The sequence below is a fragment of the Opisthocomus hoazin genome, chromosome 4 (assembly GCF_030867145.1).
Source record: "Opisthocomus hoazin isolate bOpiHoa1 chromosome 4, bOpiHoa1.hap1, whole genome shotgun sequence".
In the NCBI taxonomy this organism is placed as follows: domain Eukaryota; kingdom Metazoa; phylum Chordata; class Aves; order Opisthocomiformes; family Opisthocomidae; genus Opisthocomus; species Opisthocomus hoazin.
In genome coordinates, this window is record NC_134417.1 from 63,550,818 (window position 1) to 63,566,960 (window position 16,143).

Here is a 16,143-nt window from a genome sequence, read left to right on the forward strand (position 1 = left end):
GGACGTTTTAGCCTGCACGCTGGTGCTGTTCCTTTATGTTCGTCTTCAGTTACATGCCGCTGTTCACATCTGTACTGTGTTTTCTTTTAAAACCCGTTTAGTTCTTTGGTCTCCTGCTGCAGCCAAACGAGCATATTCTGTCCTTCCCATCTTTCCTTTCTTGTCAGTACTTTGCCACATGATGACTTTTAATGTAAAACCTGGAATGTGACTGCTAGGTGTGCAGGCATTTTTAGAGAGAAAGTGGTAAAAACCAGGGAAGAGAGCCACAGTTTCTCCCAGTTGAAACTACAGGGAGTTCAGATCCCTTTTTCTACTTTATCATAAAGTCCAATATACAATGCCAATACCATTTGCGGTCAGATAGCAGATAACTTGCTAGAGAAGGGGCAAGTATGTTTAAGAAATTGAAACAATTAATAAACATTTTTTAAAATATAAAACTACACATCCTATGAGGATAAGACTCAGGTTTCCAAAATGCAACCTAGAAAAAAAAGAAATAATTTTGATTTAAATGTTTACATAAATACATCCTGCAAAGCATTCGTATATTTTTAATCAAGAAAGTACATTGCTGGTCAGTCAGACAGTGCTGTATCATACACTGACCAAAACCGCCCATTTTCTTAAAGAAATAAACAAGCTATATGTGCAAATTCGTGTTGTGTTTCTGCGTATCAGGAAAGCAGAGATTCATTAAAATTGTGTCTTAAGCTTTATCATAAAAATGGGCTGGGTCTTTAAAGTCTCTTTTTACATTTATTTATTTATTTTTCTCTCCAAGGTACAAAGGCATCATGGTTGAAGACAAGACATGTATCAATTAAATTGCAATGCTGCATGGATGTATGAGACTCGAACACAGCAAGAGGGTTGAAGGCAATTACAGAGTTTATTTAAACGAAAGGAATACCCAGAGAGAGGTGACATCTGCCACGAAGACTGTTAAGAGTACTTTGGTTTAGGAGTTTGTGCAACCTTCCATTCACAAAACTGAATCCATACATATATGTATGCGCCTTTCTAGGATTTCAGGCTGAGTAAAGGGGTTTTTTAATCATAACTTTTAGTATTCCCCATTTATTTTCAGTGTTTTTAAAGGCAGAAATGATTTCTTTTACGTTTTCCAAATGCAAGCAGTGCAACCAAAAGCACACCCAGAGTTTTGCGACAGTAGCCAAAACTGCTCAGGGCTGAGCTGTGCTATTTTCCAGCAAGCACGTGAAGCAGAAAAGTTACTAGCGCGTGCATAAAGACAGAGAGCTACCACAAAGTGGTGAAACTGCTCAAGAGGCGGAAGCATATAGAGGGCTTGTGTACACAGGTTAACAAAATTGTTCTAAAATTGCATAAGGCAACCTGAAATTGGGCCCAGAAGAGCTTGGGGATTTGGAAGGGGGGAGAAGGGTTGCGTGCTGCAGGAGCTGCCATGGCTCCAGTCCGATGGAAGGAAGGGCAGCTTGTGGCAAACTGAAGATCTTGGAGCGATTCCTAGCACGTTAGAACACAGGGGTCTTCACTGAACTTTCTTGTGCAATTTCTTTAAGCGGGGCTGGGAGGTATCTATGTACATCATCCGTTTATTACCTGGTTGCACTAAAGTTGCTCTGCAGGGCAGCAGAAGTCCCCACAAGTGCAGACTGACTTTTGCCCATGATCTCGAAGAGATCTTTACAATGCAGTGCAATGACTGTTTTCAGAAGGAAGGACTCATATCGTAGAAGATACCACAGATTTTAGCAAGGACTCCCTTTTCTACATTTTCATCCGTGTTGCCTGTGATTTAAAAAAAAAACAAAACCCAAAGTAGGCCCCACGTGAAAGGCTCTTTATATATTATATATTCTCATAGCTAAGAATAGAAAGTGAGTTAACACTTCCACCTACCAAAGGCAAACCAGTGAAGAAGGATCAGCGCAAACCCTAAAGTAAATCAGTCTGAAAGTTTAAGCTACTTGACAGACTGGCTATAGCCACTCCATTACTTGCTCAAATGGGAACATTCAAAGTTTAAATTCTCAGTGAAAAGTAACACATGGATACATACACAAAAAAGCGAACACAGAGGTTAGAAAGTGTCACCAGTGACCGAAGATGTTTATGCTGTTTCTCTTGTCATTTTACTCAACTTTCACCCACAGCTCAGTTTAGCCAACAAAGGGTATTTTGCAGATAAACCACGTAACTCCATTCTTGCTACAGCCACTTACAGTAGAAGAGAAAAATAAAATGGTAAAATCTGCATGTAAGTAAAATGCAGAAACACTTCTCACCTTTCCACACATGCTCTAAAGACAGAATATCAAAAAGGCAACCAGTGCACCACTCCTACAACTCTTCCAGTTGTTTTCAGGGAAAATCAGAGCATCTGCATAAGGTGTTAGAGTTGGCTTTAATACATCAGGGAAATAACCTGTTCCATATTGTTTCTCTTCACCTTTGAGCTGCATGCATGACTAGCTTTCTACAGGAAGATACACCTAGCTCCAAAAATCACATGCTGTAACCAGTATGTTCAATCCTCAGTGAGTGGGAAACAAACAAAAGGCAAAGAATACTGACAGCTCTTTTGGTAAATATACGCGGAACCATAGAAACAATAATCTGGGGACCTAGACTGTCATTAATAATACATTCTGGGACTCTTCTACTTTAAAATAACTACTAGAAAATTCACTTTTAAACTCACTTAAAATATTGTGGAGATTGAAATGATATTTCTTGAAAACAGAACCGAAAAACCCCAACGAAAAGCCCCGTGGCCAGTAGATGGTGCTACATTCAAGCAGTATTTCTAAAATCTGCCATCACATTCTGTGCGCCATCAAATCACTGCTTGCTTGCTTCAGTCATTTCTAAACAGGGAATTATATAAATCAGCATTTGTTCTGGCCTGCTCACAGACACCAGTGACAGGTCTCTCTCACTGACTGCTCCTGGAGTCGTGCTCCTAACGATGCCAATACCTCTTTTGGCTTCTAATCACCATTACGGTCACTTTTGGCTTTATTAGTAGAAGTCAGTCTTTTCAGGAGCGATACGGAGACACTGTGCCTCTTCACATTTACATTCTTCTGCTCATTTACTCTGACATCTTGGGTCTGCTGCAATTAATTTTTTTCCACTCACTTCCCTGCAACCAGTAGGTCATCTAAGGTATCCAGCTTCACTCCTGAATTTCTAAATTATGGCATGATTATTGTAGTGAACTGTGACACAGACACAGAATTTCATCATCATAAAGCCTACTCCAGAACCGTTGATGAAATCATCTTGTTCCATGCATGAAAACCATATTTTTTGCCAGCATGTCTGCAATACCCAGAGTATCACAGCAAAAGCAGCACAAAGAAACCCCATACGCTTTTACTCTGTCCCCTGCCCCGGCAACAAAACCTGCACAAACACACGTCCGTAGCAGGTTTCATCTGAACCGAACACAACAGCCCCTGAAGCCAGGGCAGAGGAAGGCTTCTCAGCCAGACAACACCGCCACTGCTCGTAACAGAAAGCAGGAGTCCCATGAACTGTTCCACTGGCTTTCGTTTGCCCGCCGTATGCTCGGGGTCTCTCAGAGCAGGCTGGTAACTGAGAAGACTCTGTTTGCTTCTTGTCAATGCTCAGTGGTCTGTAATCCGTGGGAAGGATGTCCCTGTGAGTCACTGCCTCTGAAAGCTGCATGCTCTGCCAAGGGAGCTCGTACGCAGATACAATGTTATTCCATCAGACGATTAAAATAACACATAGGCACATGGAGTAAAGTAAGCATTGTAAAATTCTCCCACCCAAAATTCCAGTTGCACCTAGAAGACAATGAAAACCAGTCTATCTCTCAGAAAACAAACAAAAAAAAAGGATTTGGGTAAAACTCAGAAAGTTGATTCAACCTGCATGTTTTGGTAAAACCCTCCTCGGCTGTAGCCTTCAGGAAACAGCACAGAGGGGACACGGAACAGGGAACGCAGGAGCCTCAGCCCAGCCTGCGGCCTGTCCCACGGGCTGCAAAACCTGAACGAGGTCAAACTGGAACATGTCGAGAAGCCAAGTCTCAGCACCCTCACTGCAGGGCATCCGTGAGAGACACGGCTTCTCCTCACTGCCAGGCTGCAGCCTCCTGTTCTACTGCTGCTGTAACAACACGGCCTTGAGCAGGAATGAACCATCAATGTCCGCATCTCCAGGAGGGAGATAAACACATTTCCCCATCTCACTGGGGTAAGGAAAGGAAATAACTGGAAGTTGAGAGATGATCACATAATACAACTGTAGAAGTAGTCCAGATAAGGATCCTTTTAGAGTATCAGTATGGATTAAGCTTTTAGAAAGTAACAGTGGAACTGTCTGAACAAGCACCGTGTTTTGTTTTTTTAAATACTGTTCAACAGATCTAGATCCAAATCTGATTGTGGGGAGGGGCAGGAAGCATACATAAAGTGATAACCACGATTTTAATAACACGCTTTGCAGTTTGCTAATTTTCCAGAAAGATGCAAACTCTGCAAGTTCCCTCCTGCAACTGTGTAATCTTATTAAAGGTAAATTATACTTGAGTATCCACTTCTGATAATCTGAATTAAGGACGTTTTGTTTCATATGTTTTTTAAAAAGACATCATTAGTATAGCCCAGTAATTCTCATCAAAGGGGAAAAAAAAATCAAAAACAAGAGCATAGATCTATTCTGAAGTACTTTATTTGAAGAGTAAATTTTATTTCAAGGTCAGCTGTATCAACCAAGACATTAACGCTTCTGCTTATGAAGAAAAATGAGAACAGAGGAAAACGTGTGCCATACACTACACACACTTGGATACCTTTAACAGCTTTGTTACAATCAGCAGTACTTTTCTTTCATACAGAAAAGCATTTACTTTTAACGAAGACAAAAAGCGATCTGAAAACAATTAGTTACCACATTTGTTTTAAGGTCTCCCACTGCCACAGACTTCATCTCTGTATGAAGAGTTACACGAAGAAAATGCAGCTTCTCTTTGCTGAACTTGCTTCATTCCTTCCTTTTCTTTGTACACTGCAGACCAGAGTACGGCAGGCGACATCTGCACACGTTGGGAGCTATGCATTTTCCTCCATGTTGACAAGGTAGTTTACATACAGCTGAAATGAGACACCAGACACACAGTATGTCTTCAGCACAACACAGGATCATTTTTCTTCTTTGTCTCACTGTGGTAGCAGAATTGTTCCCTAGTGACCGTGCTGGGACAGTATAAATAAAAGCATAATGGAAGAACTGAAAAGCAAAGCCTCTCAATTTATGGCGTCGTGGTCTTCACCGGAATACAGCCACAGTACATCTAGTTTTATTCATGCTCCATTCCCCTTTTAAAATACTATCATTTCTGTTGTTCTTTAAGGCACAGGCTATTTTTGAGATGGATGCCTCCACGAAAGCGAGGGAACAATAAAAACTCCTGCTGAAACTTATTCAGGCAGGTTCTTGGATCCACATCCATGAGAAAACACTTGCCACCTACCAGCGGTTGCTCACCCACCACCCTTCTGCTCCCCCGCTCCCCCAAAAGCAGGGCAGAGGACGACTGAGCGGGTGCAGCTTTAGCTGCCCCCTAGCTACACACCAGTTGGGGTAACAAGCCAGGGGCTGTAGTTTGCGTACGACTTCTGTACCAACAGCGGTCACACCGGATGCAGATCTAGTCAGCTCAGGAACAGTGATTATTTTGACATTAAGAACTTGAACACTTCACTCGTTATTGCTGGGGCGGGGAATGGAGCTAAGCGTTTTGTAAGCTCTCTGCATCTCCCATACTTGCCTTTTAATGTCACCCTCTATCTTGGTACCCTGACAAATACAAAGGATAAGTGTTTTGCTGGTCAAATGAGAATGTTAAAGTATTTGTTAATGTTTGCTTGACTGTATATATCGCAGAAGAACTAATACTAGCTCATTTGGATTCTCACAGCCACACAAAAACTTCAAATGCAGAGGGCTTAATCCAGAGACCTTATACCCATGATATCTAGTTCAAAAGCAACATTTAAATGAGCTTTTTCTCAGTCTCCCAGAAAGCAAACAAAAAAACCCAACTTTCCTTTTTACAGTCTCAGGATTATCACCTTTAGCATCACGGCAGTGCTGTTACGAGCATACAAGGCCTTGCCAGACAAGGGTAGATTAAAGTTTCTATAATCATCATCTGCTTTTGTGAATGTAAATCTGGGAAAATGCAAGTGGCTGTTCAGCAAAAATGTCAGTCAGTACTAATCCTGATTACAGCCAGCTTCCTCTTACTCTTTTTTAAGAGCACCTGGAGTTGATTCTGCCAAGTCATCCTCAAAGTGAAGCAAATTTCAATTTTCCATGTCCATAAAATTTAATGAAGCTTCCAACCCACATCAGTAGTGATAGCATTTCTGTAACGGCCATTTTCAGTTCTTTATGCTGGGGTTTCAGTTTGTAGAAAATATTTCAGAAATACTGACAAGACATACCAAGTAATGAATTCAGTGACAACCAAAATCTGCATCTGAATTTACCGGAAGTGGAGAAGCTCTGTCTTTCCGACCAAACTGAAAAGCCATCTATTCCTTACATGTACTTGTAAGATCCTCAGCACGCAGAAGCAGCTCTCATTTACTATTCTAAGACACTTTCCTAGCAGCTTTGTTAGGCACTGAAGATGTGAACACTACATTGGTAAATCAAACAAGCAGAGAAAAGGATAAACGAAAAATGCCAGAAGTCATTTACCTAAGTGACATGCTCCACCGACCCATCCAGCTGGACAGCTACAAATCCCAGGAGCCACACAAGCTCCATTATTCCAACAACCTTGGGGACAAATAGCTAGAAGAAAAGAATGGGTAAGTCAGCAGGATTTATAAAATTGATAGAAAGAATCCTGACAGAATGAAAGATTCAGGATGATACAAATCAAAATGGCAAAACACATTTTCTTCCAGGCCAGATACTCAGCTGGTATAACTCTAAAGGCATTTCCAGGACCGTGGAAATGGAAAAAAATACTTCTGTACTATGTTAAGAATTTTGGTTTCAATGTTAACAGATGTACACTTCAACGCAAAATAAATTGACGCTATTTTATCTGAGTGTGTACCAATAATGCAGGTCCTTCATTTCTGTGGTAACGCAATGCCATTTCCATAGTTAACAGCCTCTTAATACTTTTAAAATACTTTTGTGACTGCAGTTATATTTTGAATCAATATAAATATTTTCACGAATGTAGATACCCACCTTCTTGGCATCTTGATCCTGTCCACCCAGAAGCACAAAGGCACTTCACAACTCCATTGACAGAGATGCATTCCCCACCATTTTGACAGCCTCCTTCACAGCTTACTGCGGAAGAACAGCATAGCAGTGCCTTTCAGAAGCAGCACAGGACTTCAGATAATCATCCTTAAACAGCTGGTCTACCATCAACTGCTTGTTTTATCACATCTGCAAAGACTAAAATTTCAGCTATTCAGAGCAAGGCACAGTTCCATAAGGAGTGAGTAAGGATGACAGAACCATGCCTGCAAATGCAAACTCAAAATGCCGTTAAAATTGAACATGTACTTAAAAGCTTGTTGAGCATTTAGTCTGAACAAATGAACATGATTATGGCTATGGCACAGCTCCTCCCCTCCCCCGCTGTGAACCAACTGCTCATCAGCTACACCGCAGTAACTACTAGCATGCATGTTCTCATTGATCTTGCCAAATCACAGCTGGTAAGCCAGTAATGTGTGGTCAAGGATTCACAGATTTCCTTACCTGACAGGACCTACAGAGGAAGAAGAGAAGGGGATATTACTCTGACAAATGAACCTATGACTATAGTCAAGTTGAGTGGTGCTTTCCCAAAGGCCAAATATCTAAGTCAGCCTCCTCATTCCAGAATCGTTCTATACAAAGTCCTGAAGGCATATGATTGGTATCAACTGTGGTGTGCACTGTCTTTGAAATATGGCACAATCATTGCTCTGTACCATCAAAGGCATCCTTTCACAAGCATGAACATAAGTGTATCTTTAGGGGTGTAAATGTATTTTTAGAGGTGTGTGAAACCACCTCCACTGTATTGAAGAGAAACAACTATCCTCCGTTATAATGATGGATAGTTGGGATGTCTGCTTGATACTTGGCAGAAAAAAAAGCCCAAATTTCTATTCTGCCACAAGTTCCTAGCAGTTCTGATTTCAGCTAATAGATTTTTGGCACAAATGCTGAATGCACAAGGACAAACAAGTTAACTGTAGCACAGCTAGAAAAGCTCTTCAAAGCTTGCTTGCGCATTTCTTTGTCACACAGTGTAAGTTAATGTATTTCATATTGATTGCATTTGATCGATTGTGGTGATGGAGAGAAGGGCCTGAAGACTAGAGGAAAGCAAATGTCATTCCAATCTTCAAGAATGGCAAGGAGGACCCAGGGATCTACAGGCCAGTCAGCCTCACCTCAGTTCCTCGGAAGGTGATGGAGCAGCTGATCCTGGAAACCATCTCCAGGCACATTAAGGACAAGAAAATCATCAGGAATAGCCAGCATGGCTTCACCAAAGGGAAGCTGCGCTTGAGCAACCTGACACACTTTTATGACGAAACGAATGGCCTGGCAGATGGGGGCAGAGCGGTGGATATTGCAAGGGTGACCAAGCACTGGCACAGGTTGCCCAGTGAAGTTGTGGGGTCTCCATCCTTGGAGATATTCAAAAGCTGTCTGGACGTGGACCTTGGCAAATAGCTTTAGGTGGCCCTGCTTAGGTAGGGGGGTTGGACAAGATGACCTCCAGATGTCCCTTCCAAGCTCACCCATTCTGTGACTCTGTGTGATTCTGCAGCACACTGCACCGCACTGCGAGCTGGTACATCCAGGCTCCATATGCCACAGTACTCCACCTTAAAGGTAAGCACAAGTGCATCCTTTGCCTCACAGGGAGAACACAGTAACAAATACAAGTGGGACCTTTACTCAGACACAAATCCAAGTCTAGACTGTAGAATTAGCATAAACTGAATCTTCACTCTGCTTTTTCTGTTTAAGTAGTACTTCTTATCTTGCTTCTGATTCAGGCTCTTCTGAGAAGGTCAAATTCCCCCTTCTTGTGGGGTTCCTACCAAGACTCCACAAACCTATGCTCTCAGTTGGCTTTTAAGAAAAAAAAAAAAAAATCCTTTCGCTGGAAAATGAAGCTGACCATGCTCCAGTTTACCTCACTGCTGTCAACACTGTTCTGTTTGCTCAAAATAAACTGTTATTTCCCATTACACAACAGTACTGTGTCACAGTTCTTCATTAGAAGGCACTTTCTCATCTTTGTTATTCCTCTATGATATTAACAATTTTAATATCAAATTATTGTCACTGGCAGTTGAATTCCCATTCAGTCTAGTTAATATCCTAGAGCTACAGTTCAAGCTTCTGCAAACCGAGACAGATGTTACCACATTAGGTACACTGAGGTCACACTTTCTTCATAAAATACCAAATACAGCTTTAGTAAAACAAAACAAAAAAGCCCACAGACAACCCAACAACAACACTCCAAAGAGCTGGAGAAGCTAGCTGGGTTCCTTCCTCAAGTACCCATTACGTTACATTCCAGGTAAACTCTTGTAGCTATTTCACATTCAAAGGAAATAGAGAAAACGCCCAGAGAATGTATATCAAGCACATATAGAGAATCCTGTGAGGTGTTGCTAGCTGCTGTGACCACAGTCAGACAGAATGCTTATGAAGTTCTCAACATAGTGATGACTGCCCAATTAATTTACCAGCGTCTGTTCAAAAAGAACCTCTAGAAATTTTTTAAGTGCCAGGTTGAGGCTTTTCTTCTGAAAGGAAAACAATGCTTTCTTTTCCTTCACTTTCTGGGGATATCTTGCCTGCTACATCATTTTCCTCTCAAATATTTCAAGTTTGCTTCCCCTTTTATCCCAGAACTCAAGTTATCATCAGTAGTCTGATCAGCTCATAACAACATCACAATGTTTTCCTGGATTGCCTTTTCCAATCCATGCATATATTCAACAGGCTTCACAAAGCCATAAAAATTCATTTTTGCTACTCGTCATCTCTGCCACCTCCCACTACCTATCAATAATACATTGCCTCACAGATCTTTAGCAACTTGCCTTCAATACTACCATCTTGCAGATAGTACACAAAAGTCTCAACCAGCTAATACAGAAATATGTATCTACACAAGTCATCTCGTTAAACTATCCAGAAAGTCTGTTAAAAGCTAAAAGGCATTTAAACTACAGAATATTTACATAACACATAAACAAGCTATTTTCCAAGGGACCGAATTATCTCAGATTCTCACAACAAATTTCAGTACATACACTCCACCTCATTCTCCTGCCAGCACGCAGATCCTCCAGGCCATGCATTTTTTGACAGTAAGGTCAGAGGTCTAAGGAATTAAAGTCATTATTTCAAAGAGCATTAGATCCTGGACTTGAGGAGTCCTACATTAATTTTGCCTGTTTCCAAACATCTTGTCTTTCCAAGCTATCACTTGCTTGGGTTTTACTCACCTTTATGACAGTATCTACCCCCATAGCCAGGTGGACATCTGCATTTTCCAGGTCTGAGGCACTCCCCACCATTTTTGCATTTTGGATAACATGTTGCTGTAAGACAGACAACAAACAAAGTTTGGATAAACATTTTAGTGAAGCTTACCAAAATTACTGTTTAAGTACATAAGAAATTTGCATTTTTCTCGTCTCCAAGTACTCATTTTGTCTTCATATTTCCTAAGATATATTTGCCCTACCATCCCACATTGCCAGTCAGGTGAAATAGTTTCCATGCACAGAGCGCACTCCACCATTTTAAGCTTTTAAACACTCAAAATTAAGGAAACTTTCGGACCCCAGACAGAATAGGCAAAAGAGTGCCATATTATAAAGGTACACTTTGGCTGCACTGACAAAGAAGCTTTTGATAACTTTAGTCAAGAAATGACAAGTGAGAAAAGAGTCGAGAAGCAGAAATTATTTAATAAAAAAATGCTGCAACTTCAGTAGCACCTTCTGATTCTTAGGATGTAATAGCAGAGTTAACTCTTTACTGGATTCCTACACACCTCTCCAGGAAAACTACACGCTCATTTCCTCACACCTCTTCTCTAAAATGTCTCCAGAAGTAAGTCAGCACTTCCTTCTCCTCCACCCTCTTTTTTTGCCTCAGTTGGCCTCTTAGAGACCTTTCTGAAACGTACAGTGTTTGTTTAGAAATTATCTGAGATAAATGTAACTTTTGTCACAACTGTAATTATCTACTGGGAGAAAAGCATCTACGATCATCACAAATTCTGCAACTTTCTTATTGCTGACAGCTTGGACAGGTTGGCTAAGGCACAAATAAAAACCTCCATTTTGCAAAAATCTGGGTGAGTCCAGTCAGCTTGAAAACAAATTACCTACCACATAGCCCGCCTTGCTACTCATAAATCATCCCTGAATCAGTGCTGGTGTCTGAGCAAACATTTGTTTATTCCCACACAGATTTTAGAAACCCATGTGTTCCAGAGAGCCTCATCTGAATTAACTGCAGGTGTGAGATGAGTTCTGTAAATCACATTGCTGTATCCTTTGACTGGGTGGGTGAGAAGTCTGATACAGAGAGAAGAAAGAGGAAAAGACAAGCAGTGAGTAACACCGCACCGATTTTGCCCTCATATACTTATTGCACTCTCAAGCAACCCAACTGAAGAACAGAGGATTTTTCATGTTAGTATCTGCAGAATGAGTACTTGCATGCAAATAAAGGACATGGGCATATATGAAAAAAACATTCAGCACTCAGCTCTGCACACCAGATGCTTTCAGTTCATTGGAAATGGCATACAAAAATTCTCAATTAAAAAAAACCCACAACTATTTCTGTGTTATTTCACAGTTTTAGAAGGTTTACTTTACCTATTTATGCTAAAAGATACCAATACGGCAGTGATATCTGAATGCCACTGTGAAGTCACATACACAGAGTAAGAAAGCAGCCCTTCCCTGAAGGCCTAATACTTAAATTCGATACCACTTAGACGAAGAAAGCATAGCAAGTGGGAAGCACTGGCATGAAACAGGGCCGGGGAGGGGGGGGGGGGGGGGGGAAGAGAGTCGCAATGAGATACCAAAAGGTTAGCTGTGTGCACTGTGCAGTACCACAATCCCATTCTACTGTTCTCATCTGCCAACTTTTACCATTTGGACTGCTGGATATTTTCCCATGCAAAACATATATTTATAAGAGAGAGTTGACAAGAGACTCTCCATCAGGCAAGCACCTTTTAGAAAGCAACAGACTTCAATAAAGGGCAGGGGCTTTGTGAAAAAAATTAAATATTGTCCTGAAATCCACAGCCTCCAAAGTGCACTTCTTTCCCTATGCTTGTTTTACCCTTTGCCAGAACACCTGCAGCTTCTCCCAGACTTTTAAGAACAAGCAAGGCTGTATCTCCAGTGCAGGGGAAGGACCTGACCTGCACCTGCATAGCACAGCATGCTAGAGGTGGCTTCACCAGAATACAGGTTATGCTGAATGCACCCTGAAGAATTTTACAGCACACTCGTGTTCAGAGACCTCTTAGGACTGTTCACAGTATTACAGTTGAGTCCACCAGAACTATTCCACACTTGACTCGCACGTCATTGTGATCCCACTTTGAGCAAGAAGACTAAGGAAAAACTCCTTTCTAAGCAATCCACTCAACCAGAGAGAACCAGTCCTAGAAAAAGTCTTGCCCAACTTTTTCTCTCTGTTATATCCATGGTTTACAATCCCTCAGGTTAAAGTATTCTAAAACCTATAATGAACATGGCACCTGTGTATATAGACCCATTTAGCTTCTAACCACAAATTCAAATAAGTTTGGAGATCACCTACTTACGACCAGAGCAACTATAATTTTTTTCCAAACTGCCTTCAACTGTAATGAAATCCACTTCTTATTTTTTTAACTATGGGACAGATTTTCTCCTTCCCCTCTGAATCATCTCAATAGCCAGAAAAGGCTAGAGGCATCACAAACACTCTTTTTACCCCACTATTTCAAGAACACGACACTTCAAATAAATCACAGCACAAAATAAGAAATGTCCCTCCCTTCATTTCTATGTTTTTGGTGAGAGATGGGAGGAAAAAATTTAGCTTAACCCAGTGAGTTTTCTTCACAGAACAAGGGATGAAGCTTCATTTATCCAATTTTTTTCTGCATTGATGACCTTACCAAAGCAATTGTTCAGCGGTTCCCTTAACAACACCAGACAGTCCACCTCTCTAGTTCCACAACCCATCTGTACCTCTGACAATCTTTCACGTCTCCTCTAAACTCCGAAACATCTAGGATCCAACAGTTGTTTGGAGTGGTGCATACTGCATAGCTATTCATCCCTGCTACGCAGTGCATGAGCTACACATCAGTTGTCACCACCTGCTAGCCTTAGCTTCTAAATAAAACAATGCTCCATGAACGATTATGGTGCTGAATGAAATTTTCAGCATCCTACTTCAGAGTTTTAAAAAAATCACGTTTTAGACGAAGGGCATTGAGAACTAAAACAAACGCTGTACAAGTTCTATTGCCTCTTCACGCAGGACAAGATGTAAGGCAAAAGAACTTTGCCTGACGTGGAGTTTTTTAGCAATTATTTGCCACAATGCTCCATAGGTTTACTTTTGGAGAAAGGAATTAGAAATTGGGCATGTTACATTCAACAGGGTTTAAGCTGCAACCCTTCCCACCGGCGTGTAGTTCTGCGTACCAGCCCACATTTTCAGAAACGCTGTGTCTCCCCGGGAAGCCAACGGGAGTGGTCTCCAGCTGGCACTACCTCTACGCCTGGCACCGTGAGAATGGGTCGTACAAACGACTCTGCGGGTCAGGCGCAGAAAGCCCTCGGGCCTCTAACAGCATCGTTCCTTACTCGGGCAAGCGGTTACACGCGCAGAGAGAAAGCGGCAGAAGGCAGCCGGGGCGGCCGCCTGCCCAAGGCTGGAGCGGCCCAACGCCACCTTCGGGCCCCGCGGCCGCCCCCGCGGCCTGGGCCCGCTCACCTCGCACCGCGCCCCGCCAGCTCGCCTCACCGCGCCCGCCCCGCGCCCCGCCGCCTCACGCCGCCGCCGCACCCGAGCTCCTCGGACCTGGCCGGGGCACCCCTCGTTACCGTGCTGGCAGAGCTCGCCCTCGTAGCCCTTGGAGCAGAGGCAGGTGCCGTTGCCGAGGCAGAGCCCGCCGTGCTGGCAGCGCGGGCTGCAGGCCGCCGCCGGGCCGGCGCCGAGGGGCAGGGCGGCCCCGCGGGCGGGCAGGGCGCCGGGCTCGCCGCCGGCCCGCAGCGCGCTCAGCGCCAGCCAGAGCAGCAGGCGCGGCAGGGCCCCGCCGCCGTCCCGCCGCGCCATGGCCCCGGCGCCTGGCCCGCCGGCAGCCGCTGGCTCGGGCAGCTCGGCGCCCTCCCGCTCGGCGCCCCGCGGCCGCCGCCTCTCCGCGCGCTCCCCTTTCACCCCTTCACGCCCCCCGCGCTCTTCCCCTCCCCCTCCTCGCCCCCACTCCAGCGCCGGCCCCCCGCGGCGTGTCACGGCGGGCGGGAGCCCCACCCGGGTGTCCGTGACAGCCAGCGGGTCCCCGTGGGCGGGCAGCGGCAGCGCCAGGGGCAGGGCGGCCGCAGGGGCTGAGGCGAAGCGGGGCCGGGGAGCGCCCCCGGCCCCCCGCAGGCCCCCCCAGCCGCGCCCGGGATAGCGGCACTGCTCTGGCCGTGGACCTGACCCCCCCCCTGAACCTCTGGTTTCCGGCCGCTCTCACCTTTGAGGTCACCCCACGGTATGAGCACCGTGACGCCGTCTGCAGGGTGGTCTGAGGGAGGACTCGCGCTTCACACGTGGGAAGCCAGAGGAGTAGGAGGTTCACACTGCCACCTCATCCACTGCTCCGTCTCTGGGAATGGCTTGAAGACAGCTCTGTGGCAAATAAAATAGCGATATATTTCAGTTCAATTGTGAAAATATTTTCAGCTGCAAGAACACAAACAGGCGTGATCAGAAAACGTTTTGTCCCCCTTGTTTCCCGCCTCTCACACGCGCTTCCTGCTGTTTCGAACGTTTCCCAGGGAAGGCACACACCTGTGGTGCCGAGACTGAGCCCAAGGCAGATTTTTCATATGAGTTTGATTGACCAACAGTGACAAAAGGATAGTATAAACGCCTATACAAAATGTCTGCAGAAAAGTGAAAGAAGCCTCATGCCTTTTGAAAAACTATCGGAAAAAAAGTCTGTGCTCAGCAGTGAGGTTTGGCTTTGAATCAGTTTTGCGAGTGGCTTAATTTGTTGTCTAGATGAAGCAGTAGTATGACCTCCTAACTGAATCCACGCTGACAGGAAACTAAAATTTGTGTAGTTGCTTGATAGAATAAAAGGCAAAAGTTGGGAAACTGGCTTTGACCCCTTCCACACCCACAGAGTGGAGCACACAGCTCCCAGGCGGAGTGAAACACGAGGTGAGTCCATTACTGATCGCAGGAGGTGCTGTCCGGCTTCTTGCCAAGATGAAGGCAGGTGGAGTGTGATCTTTGCGAGCCTGTATTTAGCCTTTCAGGGAACAAAGTAACACACTAAATGATTAAACACGCGAAGCCTAGAAGTGCCGTACTAAATAATTGCCTAAGACGGGCACGATTCCCCTCTTGCTTGTACCTAGGCAACCAGAGCAATATTCAGACGACACATCCATACAATTACATTCACCCTATGCAACTCCATGGTGCAAATACCCTTTCGTGCAGTACTGATGCTGCAAAAAAGCAGTCATCCAACTACTCATGTGTAAATTGCCATAGTCTGTAAATTTGCTATCTAGAAAAAACAACAACATCCAGACCCTGTTCCTACTGCAGTTCCAGCTGTGGTGGGGAGAGCAGAGTCTCCTGTTTCCATGTGCAGTATTCCCTCTTGCAAGCACAAGGGTAATTGGACTGTGCAGCGAGAGCCCTCTTGGTAAAATTGCTTGCCAGAAATATATTGGGGAATAAATTCTTCCTGAAAGCAATAGCTTGCTTTATGCCAACTCCACAAGAGCAAAAGGAGAGAAGAAAAGAACTGAGAGACTGACTCTGGGCTGTATTGTTCTCTGGGTGTATCATAGTTTTACACTT

General features: G+C 43.9%; 2 protein-coding genes across 3 annotated transcripts in view; one reads left to right on the forward strand and one right to left on the reverse strand.

Moving 5' to 3' along the window:
• VWDE (von Willebrand factor D and EGF domains) overlaps window positions 1-1,046 on the forward strand; it is a 39,801-nt gene extending 38,755 nt beyond the window's left edge. For both annotated transcript variants that reach the window (XM_075419252.1, XM_075419253.1), the window contains one exon: window positions 788-1,046. In XM_075419252.1, coding sequence (XP_075275367.1) covers window positions 788-808 — 21 coding nt within the window. In that variant the 3' untranslated portion in view covers window positions 809-1,046. The remainder of the gene's footprint in view (window positions 1-787) is intronic.
• A 3,631-nt stretch (window positions 1,047-4,677) lies between these two features.
• LOC104326573 (uncharacterized) lies at window positions 4,678-14,412 on the reverse strand. Its single transcript, XM_075419254.1, has 5 exons — window positions 14,166-14,412; window positions 10,533-10,628; window positions 7,240-7,344; window positions 6,733-6,828; window positions 4,678-5,117 (listed from the first exon to the last, which is right to left on the reverse strand). Exons 1-5 carry the CDS (start codon window positions 14,395-14,397, stop codon window positions 5,008-5,010), a joined length of 639 nt encoding a protein of 212 aa, XP_075275369.1. The 5' UTR covers window positions 14,398-14,412; the 3' UTR covers window positions 4,678-5,007.
• Between the last annotated feature and the right edge of the window lie 1,731 nt (window positions 14,413-16,143).